The 24,955-nt window shown below is 36.0% G+C and overlaps 2 protein-coding genes across 5 annotated transcripts in view; one reads left to right on the top strand and one right to left on the bottom strand.

Moving 5' to 3' along the window:
- Positions 1 to 8,992, bottom strand: part of LOC119874292 — a 399,775-nt gene extending 390,783 nt beyond the window's left edge. Inside the window, exons 1-3 of the mRNA XM_038555051.1 lie at positions 8,947 to 8,992; positions 8,255 to 8,788; positions 7,921 to 8,148 (exon numbers count right to left, since the gene is read on the bottom strand). Of these exons, the coding sequence (XP_038410979.1) occupies positions 7,921 to 8,148; positions 8,255 to 8,788; positions 8,947 to 8,992 (808 nt within the window). The remainder of the gene's footprint in view (positions 1 to 7,920; positions 8,149 to 8,254; positions 8,789 to 8,946) is intronic.
- The window catches only part of MMS22L (MMS22 like, DNA repair protein), a 129,234-nt gene continuing 112,563 nt past the window's right edge, over positions 8,285 to 24,955 (top strand). For 3 of the 4 annotated variants that reach the window (XR_005368040.1, XM_038554766.1, XM_038554764.1), the window contains exons 1-9: positions 8,285 to 8,434; positions 8,998 to 9,178; positions 10,228 to 10,353; positions 12,501 to 12,550; positions 14,214 to 14,301; positions 14,398 to 14,575; positions 18,014 to 18,104; positions 19,876 to 20,006; positions 21,624 to 21,737. Coding sequence is in view for 3 of the 4 variants with exons in the window: in XM_038554766.1 (XP_038410694.1) it covers positions 9,015 to 9,178; positions 10,228 to 10,353; positions 12,501 to 12,550; positions 14,214 to 14,301; positions 14,398 to 14,575; positions 18,014 to 18,104; positions 19,876 to 20,006; positions 21,624 to 21,737 (942 nt within the window). In the remaining variant the exon portion in view is untranslated. Of the gene's footprint in view, positions 8,435 to 8,498; positions 8,633 to 8,997; positions 9,179 to 10,227; positions 10,354 to 12,500; positions 12,551 to 14,213; positions 14,302 to 14,397; positions 14,576 to 18,013; positions 18,105 to 19,875; positions 20,007 to 21,623; positions 21,738 to 24,955 lie in introns of those variants that run through there. The other variant, XM_038554765.1, reaches the window with a different exon arrangement.

Raw genomic sequence — 24,955 nt, 5'->3', positions numbered from 1 at the left:
CATAAATAAATAAAAAATTAAAAAAAAATGTCTGGTTTTCAGAGGGAAAAATCTTTGAGCTCCAAGGAAATTGATGCCTTTAAGTAAACATTATATAACAAACCTATTAATATCATTCAAGGGTTGGCAGGTTTTTTTTCCATAAAGGGCCAAGTAGCAAATAGTTTAGGCTTTGTGGACCATACACTCTTAGTTGCAACTCTGAAGCTGTAGGGAAAAAGTAACCACAGACAATATGTTAACTAATGGGTATCTCTGAGTTTCAATAAAACTTAGAAAACCTGATGGCAGGCCAGATGTGGCCCATGGACTATAGCAAACTATAGTTTGCTGATATAACTAGTGTAACTGAATGACATGACATTTAACTCATTCTCTTTCTAGACACCATAAAATTCCATGCAAACCCTAGAATAAATGCATGACTTTCACATGAAAGGGGATTAAACTGTTTTCTTGTTAAGCCACTTCTATGCTGAAATTTTGTCACTTGTAGCTGAACCCAACCCAAATTATTATAGAAATTTACTTTAGATCAAGTGATCATAGAAGGCTTCAATGAGAGGGAAATGTTTTAGGCTCTATAATTTAGCACTATGAGAAAATAAAACCAATGGGTATTTGCCAGGACAACTGCTAGTTGTCCCTCATATTCATATCAACCTGTCCCCTAATTTTAGTTAGAATAGATTGTCCTTCCCAGCTTGTCTAGCTTGTTAGCAAGATGTGACACGGCTAAACTAAGAACAAGGAAGTACCAAAGTGGGTCAGAAACTAGGTGAAATGCCTAGGCACATCTGAGGGTGGACATTATGGTTTCCAAAATATGGCCTGTGATGCTATGTGTAAACATATGTAGTATGAGCAACTTCTAGAATTCAGCTTAGGGGCTTACATGCCCTTTTCCCTTTTTTTCTTTCCAGACAGCTAGAATATACATGTGCTGGCCACAGCAAAAGCAGCCTTCATGAATTAAGAGGTGAACTTGCAATAGAGGCCACACATCATAGAGACACAAGATTTAAAGCTCTGGAGATCCTGCTACCATGCGACACCACCAGGTCTAGACTGATTCTATGACTCTCATGTGAGAGGGAAAGATTATTTTTCTTATTAAGCCATAGTTATTCTGAGTTTTATATCATTTGCAGCTTTACCCAACTCAAGCTATTACAGAAATTTACAACAGAAATCTTAGCTAAAATCTCAAGGATAAAAAGGAGCCAGGCCTAGAAAAGGCAAGAGAAAAAAAAAAAGTTATGGCATAAGGCAGAGTTTGCACAAACATTTTGAGGCAGGAAAGAATGTGTGAGAACTGAAAGGGCAGTGTGGTTAATTTGCAAAAGAAATAGAGAGTGGTACAAGATAAGACTGTGGACATAAGGGGTCAAAACAGAAACATGAGGAGTTTAGATTTCACTCTAACTATAGATGGAGGCCACTTAAGGATTTTAAGCAAGGAAGAGTTTTGATCCAATTTGTAACTCCTCTTGGCAACTGCAGATGACTGCTCCCTAACACCCAATTTCCAGTGACCTTCCAGTCTCTTCCTCTTGATGTCACCTGAGTCCTCCAGGAGGTCCTCTTGGATAAGCTTCCTCTTAAGACTCCTCAGGTCTGGCTACCTCCCTCAGGACCCAAACACTGTTTACCCACCCCAGTGGCAATATAGCACACTCTCTCTATGGCACTCTCTCCTTGCCCTAACACCACAAGCCACTCCAGCCAACCTTTTGCCTTTAGATTTGTCAGCACAGAGACTGGGATCCCCTGCTTCAAATGCCAGGGGATACATATGAATCTTTGAAAGTGGTTCTCAGCAGTTCCTTCCCTTGCCTTGGTAAAAGTACAGGCTTCCACATGTAGTCTCTAAAGAAACCCCCACTCGTGAAACTCTAACTGCTAGTGAATTTTTTTTTTTAAACAAAGACTAAAATTAAATGATCAGCTAATGCTGACAAAAACAAATTTGGGCCATCTTCTTTGTAATAATGATCTAGCGTCTCAGAATATGGCATACCTTACAATAATTTTTCTCATATTGTTGCCTCAGCTGAAACTCCAAGGCTAAGAAGGTGCAATTATAACATCTTTCAAAAAGATTTCCCCCCAAAAGATAAGATTGTTAATAGCTGAACACCTGATACAATATTTTATTCATTTAGTCAGAAGTACTTTTAAGGACCTACTTAGTATATGCAAGTACTATCCTAAACACTAAGAACATAATAATGGACAAATTTCAAGTGAATAATCTAGTAAGGAGACAGATATGGCCACAATTATTCTGTTACAGTATGTAATATATATATATATGTATTATGTATATTATATATATTACATATATAGTGTGTGTGTATAAGATATGTGTTGGGGTGCCTGGGTGGCTCAGTCAGTTAAGCATTTGCCTTTGCCTCGGATCATGATTCCAGTGTCCTGAAATCAAGCCTCGCATCAGACTCTCTGCTTGGCAAGGAGTCCACTTCTCCCTCCCCCTGCTCTTATGCTTTCACTTGCTTTCTCTTTTTCTCCCTCTCAAATAAATAAAATCTAAAAAAAAAAAAAAAATTACGTTATATGACATGAAAATCTATTCCACAAATGTTTAGGAAATAATAGTAGAGCACCCATACAATCTTCAGTAATCAGACTGGAATACTGCCAATTAGAGAAACTTACCCAAGCCTTGGTGTTCAGAGTTTTTATTGGAGCTCCATTATATTATATAGGCATGATCAAATCATTACCCATGTGGTTGATCTCAGTATCCAGGTTGACTGATATTGCATGACCCCAAACCCCACCCTAAATCACGCTGTTGGTCTTTTGGATGAGGCCAGGTCCACCCTAAACCCATACTGTCAGATTATCCAGGATGACCCAAGGTCCCCAGGCAAAAAGACACTCTCATCACACAAAACATTCCAAAGCTTATTTAGAGATGCTTTCCATAAACCAAGGGCAAAGGACAAATCCCTGTCTAGACAAGGTTAAATTCTACGTAATCGTAATCGGTTAGGCTTTGTCATTTCAAGATGCAACTGGGGAAAAATCCATTGCCCAAGCTCACTCACACTGGTTATCAGGATTCATTTCCTTGTGAACTATTAGACTGAGGGCCACAGTTCCTCACTGGCTGTTGGCCAGAACGTGCCCTCAGTTTTTGACATATAGTCTTCCCAAACATGGCAGTTTACTTCCTCAAAGTAAACAAGTTGAGAAAGCAAGAGGGAAAAAGTGACATTGAGAGAGAGTGTGAGCAAAACAGAACTCACAGTCTTTTGTAACCTAATCATAGAAGTGATATGCCATCAATTTTTGCCTTATTCTTTTCATTATTAGCAAGTCATTAGGTTTAGTCCACACTTAAGTGGAAATGATTACACAAAGGCATGAATACAGGCAGCAGAGATTCTTGGGGGCCATGTTAGAAACTGCCTACCTTGGTGAGCTTCAAGAAAAAGGGCAAGGGAGAGGGAGAGATTGAAGGTAAAAAGAAGAGGGATAATTGATGAATCAAGCTTCAGGAGGCAAAAGGAAATAAAATGACAGCATATACAGGAGGCGATGATAGTAAATGTACAGAAAAATGAATGAGGATCAATAATGAAATTTCCTTGGGTCCAGATGTTTAAGTCCCTATAGGGTATACTACATTGTTAATGACCCAATGCACACAACACCTGCAGGAGAATTCCTTTTATGATACAGAAAAGTTGCTCCTTCTCAAGTAACTAAATCTTCCCATCACTGCTGAAGTAGTCATTTAAATCATGATATCTATGTTCCAAGTAGCACTTGGAACATTAGTTCATTATCTCTTGCACATAATTAGTGTAATAAAATACTGTGAGTTGCTAGAAAGTCAACTGAAGGTGGGTTGTATACACACTGGCAATAGATAGTTCATAGAGAAAACCTAATATTTTCATAACTGAGTTAGCTCTCTTAGTGTATCCTCAATGATGGCCAATTGTATACTAAGATCATTAGAGCTGTGTTATAATATTGGTCAGATTTTACCAAAATGCTAAAACCAATTCCAGACTTATAAGTAGTAACTATAAAGGCAATGTGACTGTCGGTTTCATTTAAGGTATGAGGAAATGGTCTTAAACTTTAAATAAGATTTCAATTAAAATGGTGGTAACACTTCTGAAATTAACCTTTGGGATATATTAGATTCAGTTGAATTTATAAAGTTTCCCTATTAAAAACATGACATTGAATCTGATAACATAGTAGTTATCGAATAGAAGATTTATAAATACATTTAAAAGGAAACAGTAAGTCAGAATGGGTTCATTAATACAACATTCAAATTCTATCATATGTCCTCCCCTTCTTAATATTGTTGGGAGAAAATCACAAAACTAAGCTAACTAAACTCTTAATTTTTCATCATAAATCTCAAATAGTCACTCAACACCCCCAGACATTCCTACTGCACTTTCCTAGTAAATACACTTTTTTACGTACTAATATGATGAGGACACATCTTTTCTCTCCCCAAATCTCTAACAACCGCTCTCTCCCCCTACTTCCAGTTGATATGCCACAGAAAAAATAGATTAAATAGCTTTTTTTTTTTTTTAGAGTTTTAAGGATTTCTCTACATAAATATGTCATCTAAGAATGATAGCCGTCTTGACTCCTTTTCTATCTCTTTCATTCTCATGCTTTATTGGATTGGTTACCTCCAGCACAATGTTGAATAGAAGTACAGAAAGTAGACATCATTGCCTTATTCCCAGTCTTCTGGAAAAAGCATTCATTTTCATGATTTCAGTAGTAGGTTTGCCATCGTTGCCATTTACCAGGTTAAGGAAATTTTCTTTCATTCCTGATTTGCCAAGTTTTTATCATAAATAAATATTAAATTTTTCAGTGATTTTTTTTTCTGAGGATTGAGGTGATGTTGATAGAATGAACCACTCCAATTTTGTTTAGAAATTTGAACCAACCCTGCATTCTCAAGATGAACTTGATTTTCTTAGTATATGTCATTCTTTTTTTATATATATTGCCGGATTTTATTTGGAAAAATTTCTGTCTTTATGTGAATGATACTGGGTTATAATTTTCTTTGTGAAGCTTGCATATAATTTTGGCCACATTATATGAGTTTTGAAGTATTTCATCTTTTTCTATCTTTTGGAAGATTTAGTAGAGAATTGATATTATTCTTTCCTTAAATGTTTGGGAGAATTCAGCAGTAAAGCCACCTGGTCCTGGAATTTTAAGAACTGTGTGTACGTGTGTGGTGTGTGTGTGTGTGTGTGTGTGTGTGTGAGAGAGAGAGAGAGAGAGAGAGAGAGAGAGTTTTTAAAATAAAGATTAAAATTACTCGGATAGAAATAGAACCATTTGAGTTTTCTTTATCTTCTTTAGAGCTTTAGCAGTGGGTATCTATCAAAGAATTTGTTCATTTCATCTGTTTCCTGGCATAAAAATGTTAATATCCTCATAATGTCTATAGAGTCTGTAGTGATGACATATCTTAATTCCTGATATTGGTAATTTATATTTTCTCTCTTTTTTTTTGCTTGATCAGGCTGGCTAAAGAGTGTATCAATTATACTGCTCTTTTCAAAGAACCAACATTTTCTTTCTCCTTCCTTCCTTCCTTCCATCCTTCCTTCTTTAAAGTAGGTTCCACATCTAGCATGGAGCCCAAGATGGGGCCAAAACTCATGATCCCAAGTTCAAGACCTGAGCTGAGATCAAAAGTTGGATACCAATCCACTGAGCCACCCAGATCCCCTTCAAAGAGCCATCTTCTGATTGCATTTATTTCCTCTATTCTTCTGTTTCATTCCATTTATTTTTCCACTTTATTATTTCCTTCATTTTGCTTGACTTGGTTTTGTTTTGCTTGGGTTTTTTTCTAGTTTCCTAAGATAGAAATTTAAATCATTGAACTTTTTTATCTAAGGTAAGCTTTTAAAATTACAAATTCTAATGTGCTTTCATTTTCATTTAATTCAAAATATTTTCTCATTTTCCTAGTGATTCTCTGATCCATGGGCTAATTAGAAGTGTTACTTAATATTCAAATATGTAGAGATTTCTTTCAGATATCTGTTATTGGTTTCTAGTTTAATTCCATTGTGGTGGACAACAACATACTTTGTACAATTTCAGTCCTTTAAAGTTGATAAAATTTGATTTCTGGCAAAGAATACAGTCTACCTTAGTGTTCCATATGCACTTGTAAAGAGTGTATTTTGCTATTGTCAGGTTGAGTCACCTATAAATATACCAATTAGGTCAAGTTTGTTAGTAGTGCTGTTCAAGTCTATACTAATTTTCTCTCTATTGGTTCCACCAACTACGAGAGAGAAGTGTTGAAGTCTGTAACTAATTATTATTTCTCCTATAATTAATAATATTTGTCCCTTATGTATATTAAACCTCTGTTATACATTTAGTTTATTATGTCTCCTTATAAAATTTACCCTTTTCTGTCAGAATCACTCTCTACCCTTCTTCAGCCGGGGCTGTATCCTAGGAGCCTGAAATTTATAGATTACATCTTTGCTCTCTGTTCTTAGGTTGGTTTTAGTCAATGAAAACCACCAGTTGGACACTGAAGTGTGGAGGGAAAATGGTTTGCATACTTAATCCTTCCAGGTGGTCTCTGCTGGGTTGTGGGTTGGCAGTAGATACTTTCCTCTATGAAGGTACCATAGGTGGTTATCAGGTAGGTGGCTGTCTCCTGTAGCGGTAAGTCTCCTTGGCCTCTGGTAATCCGTCTTTCTCCAAACCTCTTAGGCCTACGTGTGATAATGACTCTCTGATTAGTTCTGCATGTTTTATGATTACTCTCTGTTTTCTAGTAACCCTGTCCATATCTTTATACATGACCCTTTTTCATTAAGCATCTTTAATTACCTCTCTTCAGGATGCTGTTAACTTGCCAGGGATTCTTGCTGAAATGCATTACAGTATTAGCTTACATGATTTACAGGGAATTTGGTTCTTCCCATTCCACTGACTGGTTCAACCAAGTTGAGCACTCAACAGGCCCTTGAAAAAAAGGAAAAAGGGGTCTATCTGAATGTTTTGATTAGAGGCAGAAATAATGACTCTCTGCCAGCCCAGGTCTCCTAAACAGTGCCAGGGTCCTATATTCTCTTATCTACACACTATTTCCTACGGATTGTTGTAGATGAGGCTATGCGTCATGTTAGAACTCCACATGGAGCCTAAAAAGAGCTGCAGTGGTGGCTAGGAAGGCATCAAATCTCAGGGCACATCATCTGAACACAATGGACATAGCGCCCATCACAGGAGCCCTACGTTGTAGTCAGGGATCATATTGTGTTTTTCTTCCCACCTCACCCCATTTCTTAGAAAATGGGCAGTATTTGGTTTGAAGGGAGGAATTATGACAGGTTCTGTGTATAGGCATTAAACACAGGACGAACTCTTCTGGAGGGATGGGCAATGCCGAGTACACACAATTAATTACAGGAGATTCGAATGAGCAGTTGGTAACGTTTCTCCTGAATCTGAAGTCCGTGACACGCTTAAATGTGTTATCTCCGATTTGGATCAGAAAATCTCCTGAGTAGATCTTTTTTTTTTTTTTTTTTTTTCCTGAGTAGATCTTAAAGAAAACCTTTTTTAAAAGATAAAAATGCTGCACACGATGGGGCAGCCCGGGTGGCTCAGCGGTTTAGCGCCCGCCTTCAGGCCAGGGCGTGACCCCGGGGTCCTGGGATCGAGTCCCACGTCGGGCTCCCTGCATGGAGCCTGCCTCTCTCTCTCTCTGGGTCTCTCATGAATGAATACATACGTGAATGAATAAATAAAATCTTAAAAAAAATATGTTGCACATGAGCTATACCTCAGATGTACTGTAAATAAGAGGAGCGACGGTTTCATACCAAAAGCAAGGGGGACTATTTGACTTACTCAGCGCTCCTCTACACTGGCTTCTCCTCCTCTCTGCCCATGCCTCGTCCACAGAGCGTGAACAATAGGCATCCTCGATCCTAACAAAAGAGTTGCCGGCACCAGCGCGGCCACGAGAGGCGACGGCGCGGCTCTGGGTGTTAACGAGACACCCACTTCGAGCTCGCTGGAGCAAAACTCTTTTCTCGGGGTCCAGCCCACGGGAAATCCAGCGGTCGCCAGGCCTTGCTCACCTCAGCCTCCAGTTTCGCTTCCCCGGGAGGCCCCGCCTTCCAGCCGCACTGACCAATTAGAGCTCCTCACACAGAGGGGAAGAAAGAAAAAAAAAAAGCGCCTCTCGCGAGAACCTGCGGAGTGCCGGCGGTTCCCGCGGAGACCTCGCGAGCGGAGCCCCGGGGGCGGGCTGCGCCGTGGCCCCGCCCCTCGGGAGCGCGGGCGCGCGGTGGCGGGAATTTCGCCGGTGCCTGACGGAGAGCTGGCCGACGCCGGGGTTGGAGTCCCAGAGGGGGTGTAGGTACGCGGTGCACCAAGCGGGGGGGCTCCGGGGTGCGCGGGACACGGGCCCCCTTGGGCCTGCAGAGTGGGGACCTGGCGGGACTGGCCTCCCCGCCCGGAGGACTGAAGATTGCTGCGGGGCCGTCCCTGAGCCCCACCCCGGGCTGTGCGCCGGGGCGTTTCCGCCGCGCTGCTCTAGGGAAGGAAACGGGCTTCGGTACGTTTCGGTAACGTTGCGGGTGGAGGCGGGTCGGGACCCGGTGCCGCGTGGGTCCTGCCCACTTTGCTTTCCTCTTGGCGCCGTCCGGGCTGCGGGATCCGACCTGGATGTGGCGGATGTGAAGTTCCTGCCACAGCCAGTCGGGGGTGCCTTCTGCCTAAGTTCTGTCGGCCTTAGTATCAGGGTGTGGGGTGGGGAGAGTCGTTGAGCAGTTGGCTTCTCGGGCTTTTTTTTTTTTTTTTTTTTTGGGCTGGGATGACTTTTTGAGAACTTCTAAGTCTCTTGGCCCGCCCCGCCTCCTGGAATCTAACCACAGTGTCTTTGGAGTCTTGGATGATAATCACGAATCCCACACATTTCAGGGCAGAAAAAGTGAATAATGGAAAACTGTTCCGCTGCGTCGACGTTCCTGACCGACAGCTTGGAACTGGAGCTGGGGACAGAATGGTGCAAACCCCCTTGCTTTTCTTGTGGTTTTGACAACAGAACAGGAGGAAATCATTTTTCTGGAGAGTCCTACCTTTCCAGCGGAGCCCTTAAACGGTAGGTTAAAAAAAAAAAAAAAAAGTCGGAGATTTTGTTTTTCCCTTCTCAAATTTTTCACCAGCTAGGAATGTTGTTTTATGATTTCAATCCGCTCCAGCCGGCGTTCAAGCCATGCATTTGTATGTGGGCTTAGTGTGTAACATGGGTGCAGGCTCTGAGTTCTGTTGTTGGTTGCCTGGTTAGAGCTTACCCTAAAGGTTTTTGGATATTGAGCAGAACTTCCTGCTACCAGATGTTTTCTTATTTCAATGCCACCGAGCTTTGGGTAGAAAGCTGGCTACTAATTTCCCTTTTACTTAAAGTGGATTCTGAACCTGGCTGGCCTTTTCAAAGTGGTATATCCTTCTAAAACATGAAATAATATTCTGGAGCTTCTCGATGATTCTCAGGTTAGACATACACATTGTTTTGTTACCCTAGTGCTTCTAATCCTGTGTGTCTATACAGACTTATTTTCGTTTTAACTTTTTAATAAATACACCATATTGCATAAATTCACAGGAACGTTACTCTTCAAAGTTCTTGCCTTGGGCAGATGTACACAAATTGCAGCAAAACTGCAGTTATTAAAATATTTTGGGAATACCTGCCGAGTCAATTTGAGTCAGGAAGGAAACCATTTTTGTTGATTTTATAATTGTACCACGTTTGGGACCTTAAAAGAGATACTCCGTTTGATTGTGCTGCCCAGACATGGCCCAGAACAACTTTTAGCTGTTTTAAAAATTAAATGTCCCTTCGAAGGATGAAACTCTTCGACTGAAGACCATAGGCAAAAGTATGTTCCCAGACTTCTTTTTGAGTTTTTCCCCTAAGTCACACTGCTCTTTAGTTACACTTTTTAAAGTCACTGTATATAACTGAATTTTCATACAATCTAAATTTATTATTCCTGAATATGTAAGATACCAAGGCATATTATGACTTTATGACATCATTGTTGACATGTCACATAAAATAACGGATTTATATGATGACAAAAGGATATGTGATAGTATGGGATTTAGTGTACTTTTTATGATTTTAAATCAGAGTTTCCATTTCAGATTAATTTTGAATCTTGATCCTTTACCAACTAATTTTGAAGAAGATACAGTGGAAATATTTGGCATTCAGTGGGTTACTGAAACAGCATTAGTGAATTCATCAAGAGTTCTCTTTCATTTATTCAGGTATGTTTTGCTTTGTTTTTAACTACCTTTGAGCATAGATGCTATTCAGTTGTGTCAGTTCCATTGCTGGTGGTTTCTCATAAAGATACTACAAAAGCACCAGTAGAGTTGTTTATATTGCTCTCTTGACTTATCAGTAACAACAATCAAGTAGGACGACTGGGTGGCTCAGTGGTTGAGCTTGAGCGTCTGCCTTCGGCTCAGGGTGTTATCCTGGAGTCCCTGGAGTTCCTGCGTGGAGCCTGCTTCCCCCTCTGCCTGTGTCTCTGCCCACCCTCCACCCTCACCCCCCTGTGTCTCTCGTGAGTAAATAAGTACAATCTTTAAAAACAAGAAACAAAAAACAAAACAAAAAACAACAATCAAGTAGTCATGTTTGGAGCGGTGATTTCAGTGAGTTTTTTTTTAGTGAATCTTCATTTTTTTTTTCAGACTTTTTATTCTATGTCTGGCATCATTTATTGAAGACAAATATTTAAGGCTTTGAGCGATATTACAGTTTTGGAAGAAAACTAAAATACTGCGTTAGTTGAATCATCATAGTCTTTTATTGATTTTTTTAGAGAATGAACTCAGACTTTCCAAAAATCTTTCAGATAGTAATATGATTAGTTGATATGATTAGCTTAGACGTCATTAAAAATTTTTAATGAAATTTTCCAAACAGAAACAAATGTAGCAAGAATACCATACTGAACCTTCACATACTTCCTCAGTGGCAATAGACATCAAGGTTTTATTTCATTTCCTTCATCTGTCCCTTTTCCTCTTTTTTTTTTTTTGATTAAGTTTTTTTTTTTTTTTTTTTTAATTAAGATTTTATTCATGAAAGACGGGGGTGGGGTGGGGCAGAGACACAGGCAGAGGGTTACTTTTTTTTTTTTTTTTTTTTTTTAATTTTTATTTATTTATGATAGTCACAGAGAGAGAGAGAGAGAGAGAGGCAGAGACACAGGCAGAGGGAGAAGCAGGCTCCATGCACCGGGAGCCTGATGTGGGACTCGATCCCGGGTCCCCAGGATCACGCCCTGGGCCAAAGGCAGGCGCCAAACCGCTGCGCCACCCAGGGATCCCGGCAGAGGGTTACATGCAGGGAACCCAATGTGAGACTCGATCCCAGGACTCCAGGATCATGCCCTGGGCCGAAGGCAGGCGCTAAACCACTAAGCCACCCAGGGATCCTCTGGGTTAAGTGTTTTTAGCAGATTCCAGGCATCCTGTTATCTCACCCTTAAATATTTCAATAAACATTTTCTAAAAATATGAACTTTTAAAAAACATAAACAGTATCTCTATCACGGTTAACAACATTCATTATCATTTAACAAAATATTACCATTTAAAACCCAGTCCATATTTAGTTTTTACATGGTTTTGAAATGGAGTCAGTTGTTAAAGAAATTATTATCCAGAAATACATTAAGAATATGTATGTGCTACATTTAAATGAAAATGGAAAGATGGAGAGATTTCTCCTCATCCCCTGAGACCTTGTAAAGGGACACTGTATGTGCCTTGTTGTGTGTTTTATTGGGAAACAGGTTGAGTGAGTGATTCTCTGCAAACCTGAACATTATAGAATGAGTTGAGTCTTTATTCTGGACATAGGTCATGAAGATGGGTCAATATTTAAAGAGTTGAAAGGCAATTAGGAAGAATGACAAGAGCTTACTTTCAGGTATTGAAGGGGGACATCATAAATATTACTTTCCTTGATAACTCTAGTCTAAGTTATTCTATTCCTTTTCTGAACTTCAGTAGTATAATTGTTTGATACAATTTAACATTTCATTATATAACTGTTAATCTAGGGTTTTTATATAAGTATCTTAAACTTTCTTTGTGAGAGTATATAAACAATATCTCATGATAGTAAGGTCTATGATATTTATAATTATATATACATATATGCAGCTTTTAATAGAGGTTTTTGGAAGATCAGACAAAAAAGCTTGTTTTATCTTTTCTCCATCTTTACTATCTGAAGTTGACCCTGTAATAAACATTCACAAAGTATTTTAAACATTGACAAATGAGAGGTTATACACATACTAAAGCTATGTAATAGATTTGAAAACATTATCCCTATGATTATTACATGCTTTAAACTTTTACAAAATTAACTTACCTTACGTTTTTTAAATTAGGCAGCAGCTGTACAATTTGGAAACCTTATTACAAGCCAACTGTGATTTTGGTAAGTTTTAAGTGTTTTTAATGGCAGAAAGGATTGAATTACACATCTGTCTATGATGCATATTGGGATATCATAGTAACATGGAGGAAGAAGCATTAGGTTAGAAGTTCATGATAGTGTTTAGCATTCAGAAAAATATGACACTTAAATTTTGAGATTTATAGTATTTTCTGTATTTGTGATAAAATTGATTTAAGGCTAAACATTTTTTAAGGGAATTAGCAACTTGCTTTGGGAGTGGGAAGTGAGAGAAATTGCCTGAATTCATGCTGCCTTCTTTGCTCTTCTTTCTGTGTTTGACGTTTAATGAGTTACTCATTTGGGGGGTTTGGTATATGTTAAGGTGGTGAAGGGAATTGAAAGGCAGGGTGTTTTAGTGCAAGCTAACTGCTTCTCCTTTCTGGCAATTGTGCTACAGTGTAGTAATTAGAATCATGGCACTCTGGTCAGCCTGGGTTCCAACCCTACCTAACTGTCAGTCTCATACCAGAGAATAGTTCCCACCTCATTATTGAGTTCTTGTGAGGATTAGGTGATATCATTCAAGTGCTTAGGCTAATATCTGTTATTGGTGATGCTCAGCAACTAAAGATCACCTGGAATACACCTTTGGACAATGACAGGTTGAGTAGCTTACTGACAGAAGACGGAAGTACACCCATCATGAGGAACAATTGGGGCTTCTCAGTAGAAAGAGAGGGGCTTGTGATAGGGTTTGCACTTGTGCTGTCTGATTTGGAGTAGAGTTTAAGGGGGCCAGGCCTTTTATTTTTGATTGGATGCTGTTAAGCAGGAACAGTGTAATGAATATGTTAATTTTTATCTAGGAGATAGGGCCAAGAAAGGCTAGGGAGGGTTTTAATTAGTAGCGTAGTAATAGTCATGTTAGCTGCACAAGGGAAATATTTTGTTTTTGTATTTTGTTTGTTTTTCTGTAATTGCATAGTGCCATGTTTCTGTATTCAGACATGATTACAGAGAGATTTTGCTTTTGTCTTGTTTCACCATAATCACAGAGTGGCCTTGTCTGATTTGATTATTTTTGATATATTTTGATAATATTTTTTATATCATATTTTGGGAGGGAACATCATGACCTAGTTGTTAGCAGTCGACTGTCAGGACTGTTTTGTTTTTTCAGTATGTGCTCAGTAAATGTTGAGTATTATTTATCACCTGAGGCTCTGTTTCATGCCAGGTACTATATAAGGTGATAATGAATCAAAGTAGAAAAATCTGTCGAGTTTGTAGTTGGTAGGACATACAGACACATAAGCATAGGACGTGATAGATGGAAAAGTGTAGTAATCGTGGCAAGTATAAGCTGCTGTGGGAGCCACGGGCTGTTTACGTGCCCATCACAGAGTGATGCCACATCTCGGGTCTACAGAGATGAAGTAGAAAATAGGTAGGCAGAAATTTTGAGGACAAGAAGAGTTCCAGATAGAAACAACTGTATAGACCAAATCATCGAGATGTGTTAAAAGTTCAGGCAGCAGGAAGTGCTAATTAGTTTTGGTTGGATCAGAATGTATGATAGAGTCATGAATTGGGAAGGGATGAAATCACAAATGAATTGCTACTTGTATGGCTTATAAATTTTTTTGTCACTGCCCACTAACTATTTAGACTTTGATTAACACTTAATCTGTTTTGGTTTCAGGGAAGATATCAACCCTACACTGCAAAGCAGACAGTATTAGGCAGCAGTGTGTGACATTTCTTCATTATGTCAAGGTTTTCATCTTTAGGTAGGATGTCAAATGAATATTTTTATCCCTGCATGAATTTTTGAGTGCAAGTTCATCCAGACTCTAGTTATTTATTGTATCTATCTATTTTTTTAGGTACCTGAAAGTACAAAGTGCTGAGAGTCCTGTTCCTGTCCATCCCTATGAAACTTTGGAGGCACAACTACCCTCTGTGTTGGTTAATGAACTCCATGGATTACTTTTGTATATTGGACATCTATCTGAACTTCCCAGTATTAATCTAGGAGCATTTGTAAATCAAAACCAGATTAAGGTTTGACTTGTTTCATTTAATTATTAAATCATCAGTTTTTTTCTTTGCACAAGGAATATTCATTCATTCAAGAATGAGGGAAACTAGTCAAGAGTGAAGCTCGGGAACCAGATTGCCTGACTGAAATTCTGGCTCCTCTTCTAATTATATGCCATTGGGCAAGGAAAACCTCTTGCTTCCGTCTCCTCATGTTTGTAGTTGGTATATTTTCCTAGTTATTGGGAAAATTAAATAAATTAAAATTAATTAAATAAAGTACTTATAGTATAATCTATACTAAATCTATACTAAAGCAGTGATAGCTGTTCTCAATTCTAGTTTATAAAAAAAAATTCTAGTTTATAACATGCAAATATGTACAAATTTCAAAGCAAAAAACCTTTATTTTTAAAAATTTGTATCATTTTTCCCATTGATAAAGATTTGGGGAAACCCTAGATTATGTTATAGTAAAATTCAAGATCATCTTATAAAAGTTACACTTTCAAAATCATAGCAGTATTTCTATTCTTAGTAACTTTTGAGACTTTTTTGGAATATGATTAAGATTATTTAAACTATGCTCTTTTTTTCTACCTGTGAAATCATTCCTACTGAAGGTTTGTTTTTTAAAAATTTGTATTGAGGGATCCCTGGGTGGCGCAGCGGTTCGGCGCCTGCCTTTGGCCCAGGGCGCGATCCTGGAGATCTGGGATCGAATCCCACGTCGGGCTCCCGGTGCATGGAGCCTGCTTCTCCCTCTGCCTGCGTCTCTGCCTCTCTCTCTCTCTCTCTGTGTGTGTGACTATCATAAATAAATAAAAAAAAATTAAAAAAATAAAATAAAATAAAATAAAAATTTGTATTGAAAAAAAAAATTTGTATTGACAGCATGACCCAGCTTATCGATGTAATTAACAAATTCTCCATAGGAAATGTGAGCTTATATGAATGGCAAATTATAATTCCCCATGGGATTCCCTGAACTCTCAACTTCTTTCCTTCTATTTAACTTTACCAATTTGAATAACATTTGGATTTTAGGAAGGTGTCTTTGACAAAATGTAAAATATGAAAAAATGTTTATTTCTGTGAAATTTAACAACAAAAAAAATGCACTCTTCTTATCAGGGACCAATATATGTCAAATTAAAAATAAAGAGTCCTAAGTGAATTCACAGGTTCATATGTCTAATCCATAGAAGGCAAATAGGTAATTGCTTTTTGTTTTTTTAATTTTTTTTTTTTTATTTTAAGGTAATTGCTTTTATTCATGACAATAAATATTCGTGGAAAGATTATGGAGGAAGGGATATTTTTCCTTTATTTTGGTTTCTATAAATGGGACTGGCTTTATTTTCTGGATATTCATCAAATGCTTAAGAAAATAAAAATTTGGGCACCTGGGTGGCTGGGTTGGTCTTAGGCTCAGGTCATGATCCCAGGATCCTGGGATGGATTGAGCCCTGTATTGAATCTCACTCCCTGCTCAGAGGAGAGCCTGCTTCTTCTCCCTCTCCCTCTGCTCTTGTGTGCTTGTGCATGTACCCCCCCCCTGCCTCCCCCATCAAATAAATAAATACAGTCTTTTTTTTTTTTTTTAAGATTTTATTTATTCATGACAGAGAGAGAGAGAGAGAGGCAGAGACACAGGCAGAGGGAGAAGCAGGCCCTATGCAGGGATTCCAAAGTTGGGACTCGACCCCGGGTCCCCAGGACCACATCCCAGGCCGAAGGTGGTGATAAACCACTGGGCCACCGGGGATGCCCATAAATACAGTCTTTAAAAAAATAAATAAAATTAATAATTTATCTAACAGCGGAAATAAAGACTGCAAAGTTTCTCAAACTAGGTTTTGCTTTTCATAAGCTTTTTAATTAGGCAAACTTGAAAAGAGGGTATTTGAAGATCAGAAGGCTGAATTTTTAAAGCATATAAGCAAAAAATCATACCCTGAAATACTGTTCTTTTCTGAAAAACAACAAATGATCTTACAAAGTGAAAGGCATCTTTCAAGGCTTTGTATATTTGTGTTGTACCTATCATATGAAAAGTATTGATTTAATTGGTATTTTCAGTTAAGCATCTGTCTTTTATTATTTTTAAGGAACTTTTTTATTAGAGAATATTTATTGGATATTATGTATTACAATTATTTTCATAAAGTTTTCTTTTTTAGCACTTAACCTGCTTTGCTATGCAGATGGTTTAAGTTTTCTATAGTTTGATTTGTCAGGTTTTCCTTGTGTATTATCTCTTGGGTGTTAAAAATGTACTTTTTTTGTACAATTATCTTTTTATATCTTTATAAATATGCTCTGAGGTGGGAAATTTTTTTTTTTAAGGTGGGAAATCTAACTTTAGTTTCTTACAAAGGAGTAAGTTAATAACCAGTCTTTTTTTGAATGATCCATGTTTTCCCCACTGATTTGAGATACCATGTTAATTTCTCTTGCCTATTTTTGCTGTTTACTTATTATCTATTTCTGAGCCAATGCTGTTTTATTAGTGTAGCTTTTTTTTTTTTAAAGATTTTATTTATTTATTCATGAGAGACAAGAGAGAGAGGCAGAGACATAGGCAGAGGGAGAAGCAGGCTCCATGCAAGGAGCCAGAAGTGGGACTCGATCCTGGGACTCTGGGATCATGTCCCGGGCCCAAAGGCAGGTGCTAAACCACTGAGCCACCCAGGGATCCCTAGTGTAGCATTTTATTTTGTTTGCAAATGTGATAAGATAAATTCCCTCTTTATCATTCTTCCTTGTTCTCTTTGTTTTCTTAATAGAACATGTATATCATTGTATTTATTTTTAAGATGATATTAAATGTTGGCTGGGGGAAGGTTATTGACAATCCTGCAACAGCACGGTAGTTAAGAGCATTGGCTTTTGAATCAGATAGAATTAGATTTGAATCTTAATGCATGAATTGAAAGGTAAATTTCTTCACTGCTTTTAACTTCAGTTTTTTATTTTTTTATTTTTTTTATTTTTTTTTTTTAACTTCAGTTTTTTAAATGGGCATCTCAGTAGTATCTACATAATAGTCTAAAGTTCTCCTGTTAAATACTTTATAGGAGTTCCTGGGTACTCATTACATTTCAAAACATATATCCTAGCTAAAGTCTAAAACAAGATTATGAAAATAAGTAGTTAAAAAATTCTCTTCCTGCCTTGAAGCTGACCAGAGGTAGGTTGGAAGGGACCCTTAGTATACAAGTCTATTCGGCAGCCCCAAGGTGGGTCTGTCCTAAACCATCAGATGAAAATACGCTTTCAAAGATCTTCCAGTGAAAAAAATCCTCTAATGAACAACACCAAGTTTTTCCCTGCTATTGAATAGTGGGTAGGTTAATTGGTTCTTTATCCTTGTGCTTATGGAGGACTGTTGTAATATACTATAAAACACCTACTAACGTACTATGAATTCTCAGTCACAGTTGATAATGTCATTCACAGCTTTTTCCACCATCGTGGCATTTATTACATCTCCACTTAGATATCCATTGGCTGGTGCTAGAAATTCTTCACATGCTTGGTGAAAAATTCAGTAAGTTTATGGATTTCTGATTTATGTCCTTTTTAAATCTAAACCTTATAAATTATAAGTAATAAGTGCTTTCTGGGTTTTTCATTTTTTATTTTACATCAAATAGTAACCAAAGTAAAAAGTCTTACTCTTTTTTTTTTAAGAGAACAGTTTGGTCCATTTTTCTTTCCATACTTAGTATCTTACCATACATATATAGAAATTTGTGGGTAGGATTTTTGTCTTTGTTTCTAACTAAACACAAATGGTAGTATTCTGTGTAGTGTTTATTCAGTAGCTTTTTAGATACCTCTTCATGTCAGTACATATAGTTTATATTTCATTCATTTAAGGGCTATATGTTATGACTCTATCATAATTTATTTAGTCAAGTCTATTTTTTAATATTTCAGCTACTTCTACTTTTAGATTTTATTTATTTATTCATGAGAGACAGAGAAAGTGGCAGAAACACAGGCAGAGGGAGAAGCAGGCTCCATGCAGGAAGCCTGATATGTGGGACTCGATCCCGGAACCCCTTGGATCATGCCCCAAGCCGAAGGCAGACGCTCAACCGCTAAGCCACCCAGGGGTCCCAACTGCCACTTTTTTGATACTACAAATAATATTTCATAGAACATCCTTGTGTATATATGCATCTTTGAATACATGTACAAGTTATTCTATAGAGTAGATTCTTAGCATTGGAGTGGCACATTCAGCTTTAATATTGTACACACTGTTGCTGTACAGTTTCCCCAATTTATCTATACTGTGAGCATACCTTTGCCTTATTCTTTTGCCAGTAGTGGATACTATTAATTATTTTTATTTTTTGCCAATTAATACATGAAAAATGACATTGAATCTCTGTTTTGCAATTTTCTCAGTACTAATGAAGTTGAACATCTTTCCATAATTTTGTTGTGTTTTATATTTGCTTTATTACTTGTTCATTATCTTTTGCTAATGTTTCTTCTTTAAAAAAATTAATTGTTCATATATATAATGGATAATGCTTTTTTATTTCGTATATTGCTTATTTCTTGGTCTTGCTATTTGGCATTTTAAGAGTCTATTCTCAACTTAGTAATCTTCAATAAATACTACTTATTTATAAATTATCATTTACTTAAGTTATAATGACATCTATTATCTTCATACCTGGTTTTCAGTAAACCAATAAATACAAAAATACATGTATGTGTATATGTACATGTGTGTACACTTAAATATTTATACACACAAATGTACAAAGATGTCTACAAATACATAATTTCTTCTCTCACTTGAACTTTGTATATCAATATATTTCCTTAGAGCAATTCTAGAAGGTGTACTTTAATCTGATAGAGGTACACATTTTAGTATCTTATCTTGGTTTGCTCTCTTCACACCGCAAGCAATTGTGTGTGATTAATTTATCAGCATTTGTTTAAAAAAATATTTCAAAGCCTTTAATTGCTTAAAAATATTGAGGATTTTCTAGCACTTTGGTTTTTTTTTTTCTTAAGTGATATTACATTGTTAGTTTCTAAAGATGGCCTCATTAAGAAAAGAAATCAATTAAGTGGCACATGAGAAAATTGAAAACTTTTTTAAAAAAATGTATATCAGTGATCACATAAGAAAGGAATTATCCTCAAGTTTAACTTTTATTTCTAAAGAAATTTGTTTTTACCTGTGTATGTTGCAGTTTTGTTGTTAATTTAAAGGTGTGGAGTTACTTTGCTTCTTCTGAATTAGTAAGATCTGTAGTTATAAATAGAATATATTTTATTTACATTTTTAGAACAAGTTGTATACGGTCATCAGTTTATGAATCTGGCAGGTGACAATTTAACAAACGTCAGCCTATTTGAAGAACAATGTGAAAATCTCCTTTGTGATTTAATAAGCCTGTCACTCAACAGGTATGACAAGGTAATGTTTTAAGAGTTTATTTGTATTTTTAACACTAAATGGCAATAGTCCTTAAGGTGTGTGGTTTATAAGAATTTAATCTGAAATGGTTTACATGTTATTTCTCCTAATTTTATATTTATTACTATCTGGGAGTTGAATGGGAGAATTGTTTTGAACATTTAAAACGGGCTGAAATTAACGTTTCAGAGGCATTTTTTTAATTTTTAAAAATAACCTTTTCTATCTTATCAAAAATAAATAAAAACAGGATGTTCATGACAACTGGAAAATTAACTTCTTTTCAAATAGGAGAGTCCAGCTCTTTAATAATATATACGTAGTTACATAAAACAGTAAATGAGTACTTAACTAAAATCACTTGACAAATTTAAAGAGAGATTTTGTTTTTCAAAAAAGGTCTAGAATCATGGGGGAAATTACGTGTTCTTATTACATTGTGTTTAATAGAATGTTTAACACAGTGATTTAAAGATTCTACATTACCTACTCATTTTCTAGCAATGGAAATTTGAAGATTATCAGTTATTTCAAACTGTTAGCACAAAACTTACAGGAAATCAAGATTTATAATTTCTTAAATTTAGATTGTGTTTTATGTATTATCATAATCTTTTAAATCTGATCTATCTAATTTTACAATTAATGTAATTAGTGGATTAGCCAAATACCATTTAGTAATACCTTAATAGTTATCTCACTCTGTATTATGTTAGAAACATGAATGTATTATATGTGAAATAGTAATTATATAATGAATTTCTGAAGTCTAGGTATAACTTAAGTATATGTATCTATCTAGGTATACCCATATAGTACATATGCTTTTTGCATCATATAGGGCCATTAAGGATATATTTGTTAAAAAAAATGCTTAATCTAAAATTGCTTAACCTTTATAAATCCCTAATAATTGCATTTGTTCTGACTTGTAAAAATTTTTAGTCTGCTGTACAGTGAATTAAAATTTGTTTCTAATCTTTTTATTAGAAGATTTTCTTTTCTTTTTTTTTTTATTAGAAGATTTTCTGTTGTGGCCGATGGATTAGATCACAGTTAGGAAATCATCACTCCCAACGCCCAAAAGAGAAATCATTGCCCTAAGGCCAAATCTCTAACACATTGTCTGTTTTTGCAAATAAAATTTTATTGGAACACAGCCCATCTTTTTTTTTTTTTTTTAATCTATTGTCTATGGCTGATGTTATACAACAACCAAAAGCAAAGGCTTTTTTTTTTTTTTTTTTTTTTTTTAGCAAAGGCTTTTTTAAAGGTTGAAAATAAAGTTCATTCTGTTTTTTTAGTTGTAAAATGGGAATTTAGGGAATCCTGGGTGGCTTAGTCAGTTGGGCATCTGACTCTTGATCTCAGATCAGGTCCTGATTTCAGGGTCATGAGTTTTTGCTCCATGCTGGATGTGGAGCCTACTTTAAAAAAATAAAAAGTCAAATGGGAATTTATTTTAAAATTTAATGGAATGACACATTTTTTGTAAACAATTTTATATAATTGAGCATCAGTTTTAAGTCATCTAAATCCTTCTTTTAAAACATTTGGAGAGTTATGTAGCATGTAAAATTCTCCTAGTATAGAACTCGTTCTGGTTCTTCTCCACAGGTTAGGCCTTCTGAAGCATTAGCAAGTCACCACTGCTCATGTTCGTGCATTAAAGAATTATGGATTTTACTTATTCATCTTCTAGAACACAGAAATAAATGGTCTCTTTCAGAAGTAAGTTGTAAAATTGATGTGTTAATTATTATTCCTACTCTTAACATTGAATTTTTACAGTGATTTTCTTCAAGAAAAATGTTAAAGTTCCTTATTTATGATAAGACAATCACCACCAACAAACAGAGCACTGAGTACCAAATACTTAACTACATTTTTAACCCTAAAGCGATAATGTGAAACTTCTAGAAGTGCAGGATTTGACTCTTATTTTCTCATGTTTTTTGTTGTTCTATCAAGAATCTTTTAAGCTAAAATATTTCGTATGATCTAATAATCCAGAAAACAACTTAGTTAAGAAATAGTGCAGATTTAGATTTGGGGAGATATAAAATAGGTTTTTATTAATGAATTTTATGGCATTATTTCAAGAAAGGAGGAAGAAATGTGTAAAGGGGAACATGAGAAATTTTCTTGCACCTTATTTTGAGCCAAGTCTTCAGAATGGGGCTTTATTTTATCTCAGGTATTACGGATTAGTAGAAAAAGAAATATTTATAGTACAAATAATTAATTAGGAAGTGATACAGTGATTCATATTATATGAAAAAGTCATGATTTTTCACAAATTTTATGATTTCCTGATTTCCACAATATGGGGCTTGGGTGGTGCTATCTCTTTAATAACAAATGTATTTTTGCGAATTTACAAGTACTATATTTTTGGTTATTATATTAGCAGTAAATTTACTTAAGTATAAATTTAACATCTTTATTATTAAGTAAGAAAAAACATTTTCTTTGCATTTTGGTTTGTCAGTGGAGTTCAGCTTTCTTTGGTGAGATTTCAACATTACAGAGTCTCAGGATTTTTTCCTTTGATCATTTGCCAGGATGTTTTCTCTCACTGACATGGTAAACATGAATTTTCCCATTTTCTGCAAAGCTTATCATTATTTAAAATTGTATATTTCTTTACAATTGTTCTTATTTTACCAGTTTCAGACTTGAACATACAAACTACATATAGTTAATGTAGGCATGTTCATACTTGTTGCTGTTAGTCTTTACTAGAGTAGAAAAGTAGGCATAATTTAACAATACTTTAGAAATTTGCACAGTAGTCTGTATTGTTTAACCTAAATGATTTATCTGGTGGTCATTTTATGTAGTACCCAGGCTTACATGTCTTAAAATAATGAAAATCGGAGATCACTTCTTTTTTTTTTTTAATGCAAGTAAAATAACTGATATTATACACAGGCTTTGAAGTCTATTTTATTTTTGAATTCAACTTTAGAATTTTCTCTGTCTGATAGTAAGACATTTTGACCTTCCTGCTGAAAAAATAATCTAATCTAATCATGCTGGGTATCATATAATAAGCATTTACATGTGTCAGTGAGCTTGTAGAAAGTGAGAAGTCTGAAGGCCAAATACTAAATGTAGGTGGGAACTCAGGTCAGCTGAACACTAATGCTGCCCCATAACCTTATAACCAATTGGTACATTATATAAACTTGAGCATTAGTTTTCATACGTTATAAGAAAATAGAAGACAAAGGTCAGAGTTAACCCAAGTTCGTAGCCTACTGATATACTAACTGCCCATAAATCTGGGTCCCCAAAAGGATGAACTAGAAGCTCACGAAATTTGTAAGGGAAATTGCCTTTTACTCTGATGCTTTGCTGTTTAAAATTGCTTCAGTATATTTGTTATTGCAAGCCAGCCTTCATACAACTTTATAACCTGAATTGGTGTTGCCTAGACTGTCCTAAAAATCTCAAGCTGATAACTTCTAAGCATCATGGACAATGAGTGGATACTTAAACCTATATCTTTTCAACTAACCCCCCCAAAATATAAAATAGCAAGAACAATTACACACACACACACACACACACCCCACACGTGAATAGCATAACTATAAGATGGGAATGATAAAAACAGTAAGTTAACAGTAAAAACCACCAAAGCTCTACCATAAAACTTTCTACCAAGCAAGGGCAGCCTGAGAATAAATGCTTAGAGGAAAGAAGAAGGGAACTAACAGTAGTCTTCAAATTGGTCTAAAACCATTGCGAGATGTGAAAATACGGAGAATGTTTCCTTGTAGGTCAGAGAACTGACTATGGGATAGAACCTGAAAATGTATATATGACGTGAGGAGGCAGTCTTTTAAGACCTTTTGGAGAATAAAAAGGCAAAAAAGGAATGCTACCCTTGGTGATTGGGTGATGAAAGGAAATAAAAGGAGATAAAAGGAGAAATGATCTTGTAAAACAAAAGAAAAACAAAACAAAATCAAAGCTTTCACGCCTATTCTTCTGCCACCACTACCACCAGCAAAAAAGAAAAAGGAAATCAAGGAAAGAAATGGGACTTTGGTACATTGACAAGAGAGGGTTCCACTAAACTAGAAATCTTTTAAAGTAGTCCAGATCTAATAAATGAAAGAAAGGAGAAAGAAACTTTGAAACAAGTCTTTATAAAATTACTAGTAGGAAACAGTTGATACACTTTGGCTGATGAACCCTTTCCCCAAAAAAACAATTGTGAAGCAGAAGGAAATTGTAAAATAACATTCTAGATTAGATTAAACAGACAAGCATTTGGGGCTGACAAAAACATCCTGAATAGAATATTCAGATGTTAAAAACAAGTAGACTAAAGCCAGAAGTGAATGAAAAGAATAGATGGAATGCAGGAGAGAAATGAAAGAAAAAAGTCATTTTAGAGTTGACTAATTGACAAGGTGCCCAAAAAGAATATACTCATTTGAAAATTTAATCAGATATGGAAAGGACAGAACACAACCAAAGGAATAAAAATTAGATGAAGAGAGGAACATAAAGAATTAGAGAAAATAACTGAAATGGAAGATAAGCAAAGAAGAAATCATTATATGTATAAATGGAGTCTCTAAAGAAGATAACAGAGCAATAAGATATAGCAAACATTCAAAATTATTATCCAAGGGAAAAAAAAAAGAGCTAAATCTACATATTGAAAGAGCCTACCAGATAACTTCAAAGATTAGCTCCAGATAATCATCCCAAGACATATCCTGCTAAACCTATTTGACTTCACAGAAATACAGAAAATGACTTTAGGTCCTTTAGGAGATCATCAAATTTTCCAGACAAAAAGACCAAATAACTTACAAGAACAAAGTAATTTGACCTGCACTAGTCTTCAAAAACATCATAAAAAAAGGAAATAGCAGAACATTTAAAAAGACTCAGAAAGCCTTCCTCTTTGTGAGGATGCATCGAGA

The sequence above is a fragment of the Canis lupus genome, chromosome 12, assembly GCF_011100685.1.
Source record: "Canis lupus familiaris isolate Mischka breed German Shepherd chromosome 12, alternate assembly UU_Cfam_GSD_1.0, whole genome shotgun sequence".
Lineage (NCBI taxonomy): Eukaryota > Metazoa > Chordata > Mammalia > Carnivora > Canidae > Canis > Canis lupus.
The sequence above is the reverse complement of the archived record's forward strand: the minus strand, read 5'-3'. Positions and strand labels throughout refer to the sequence as shown.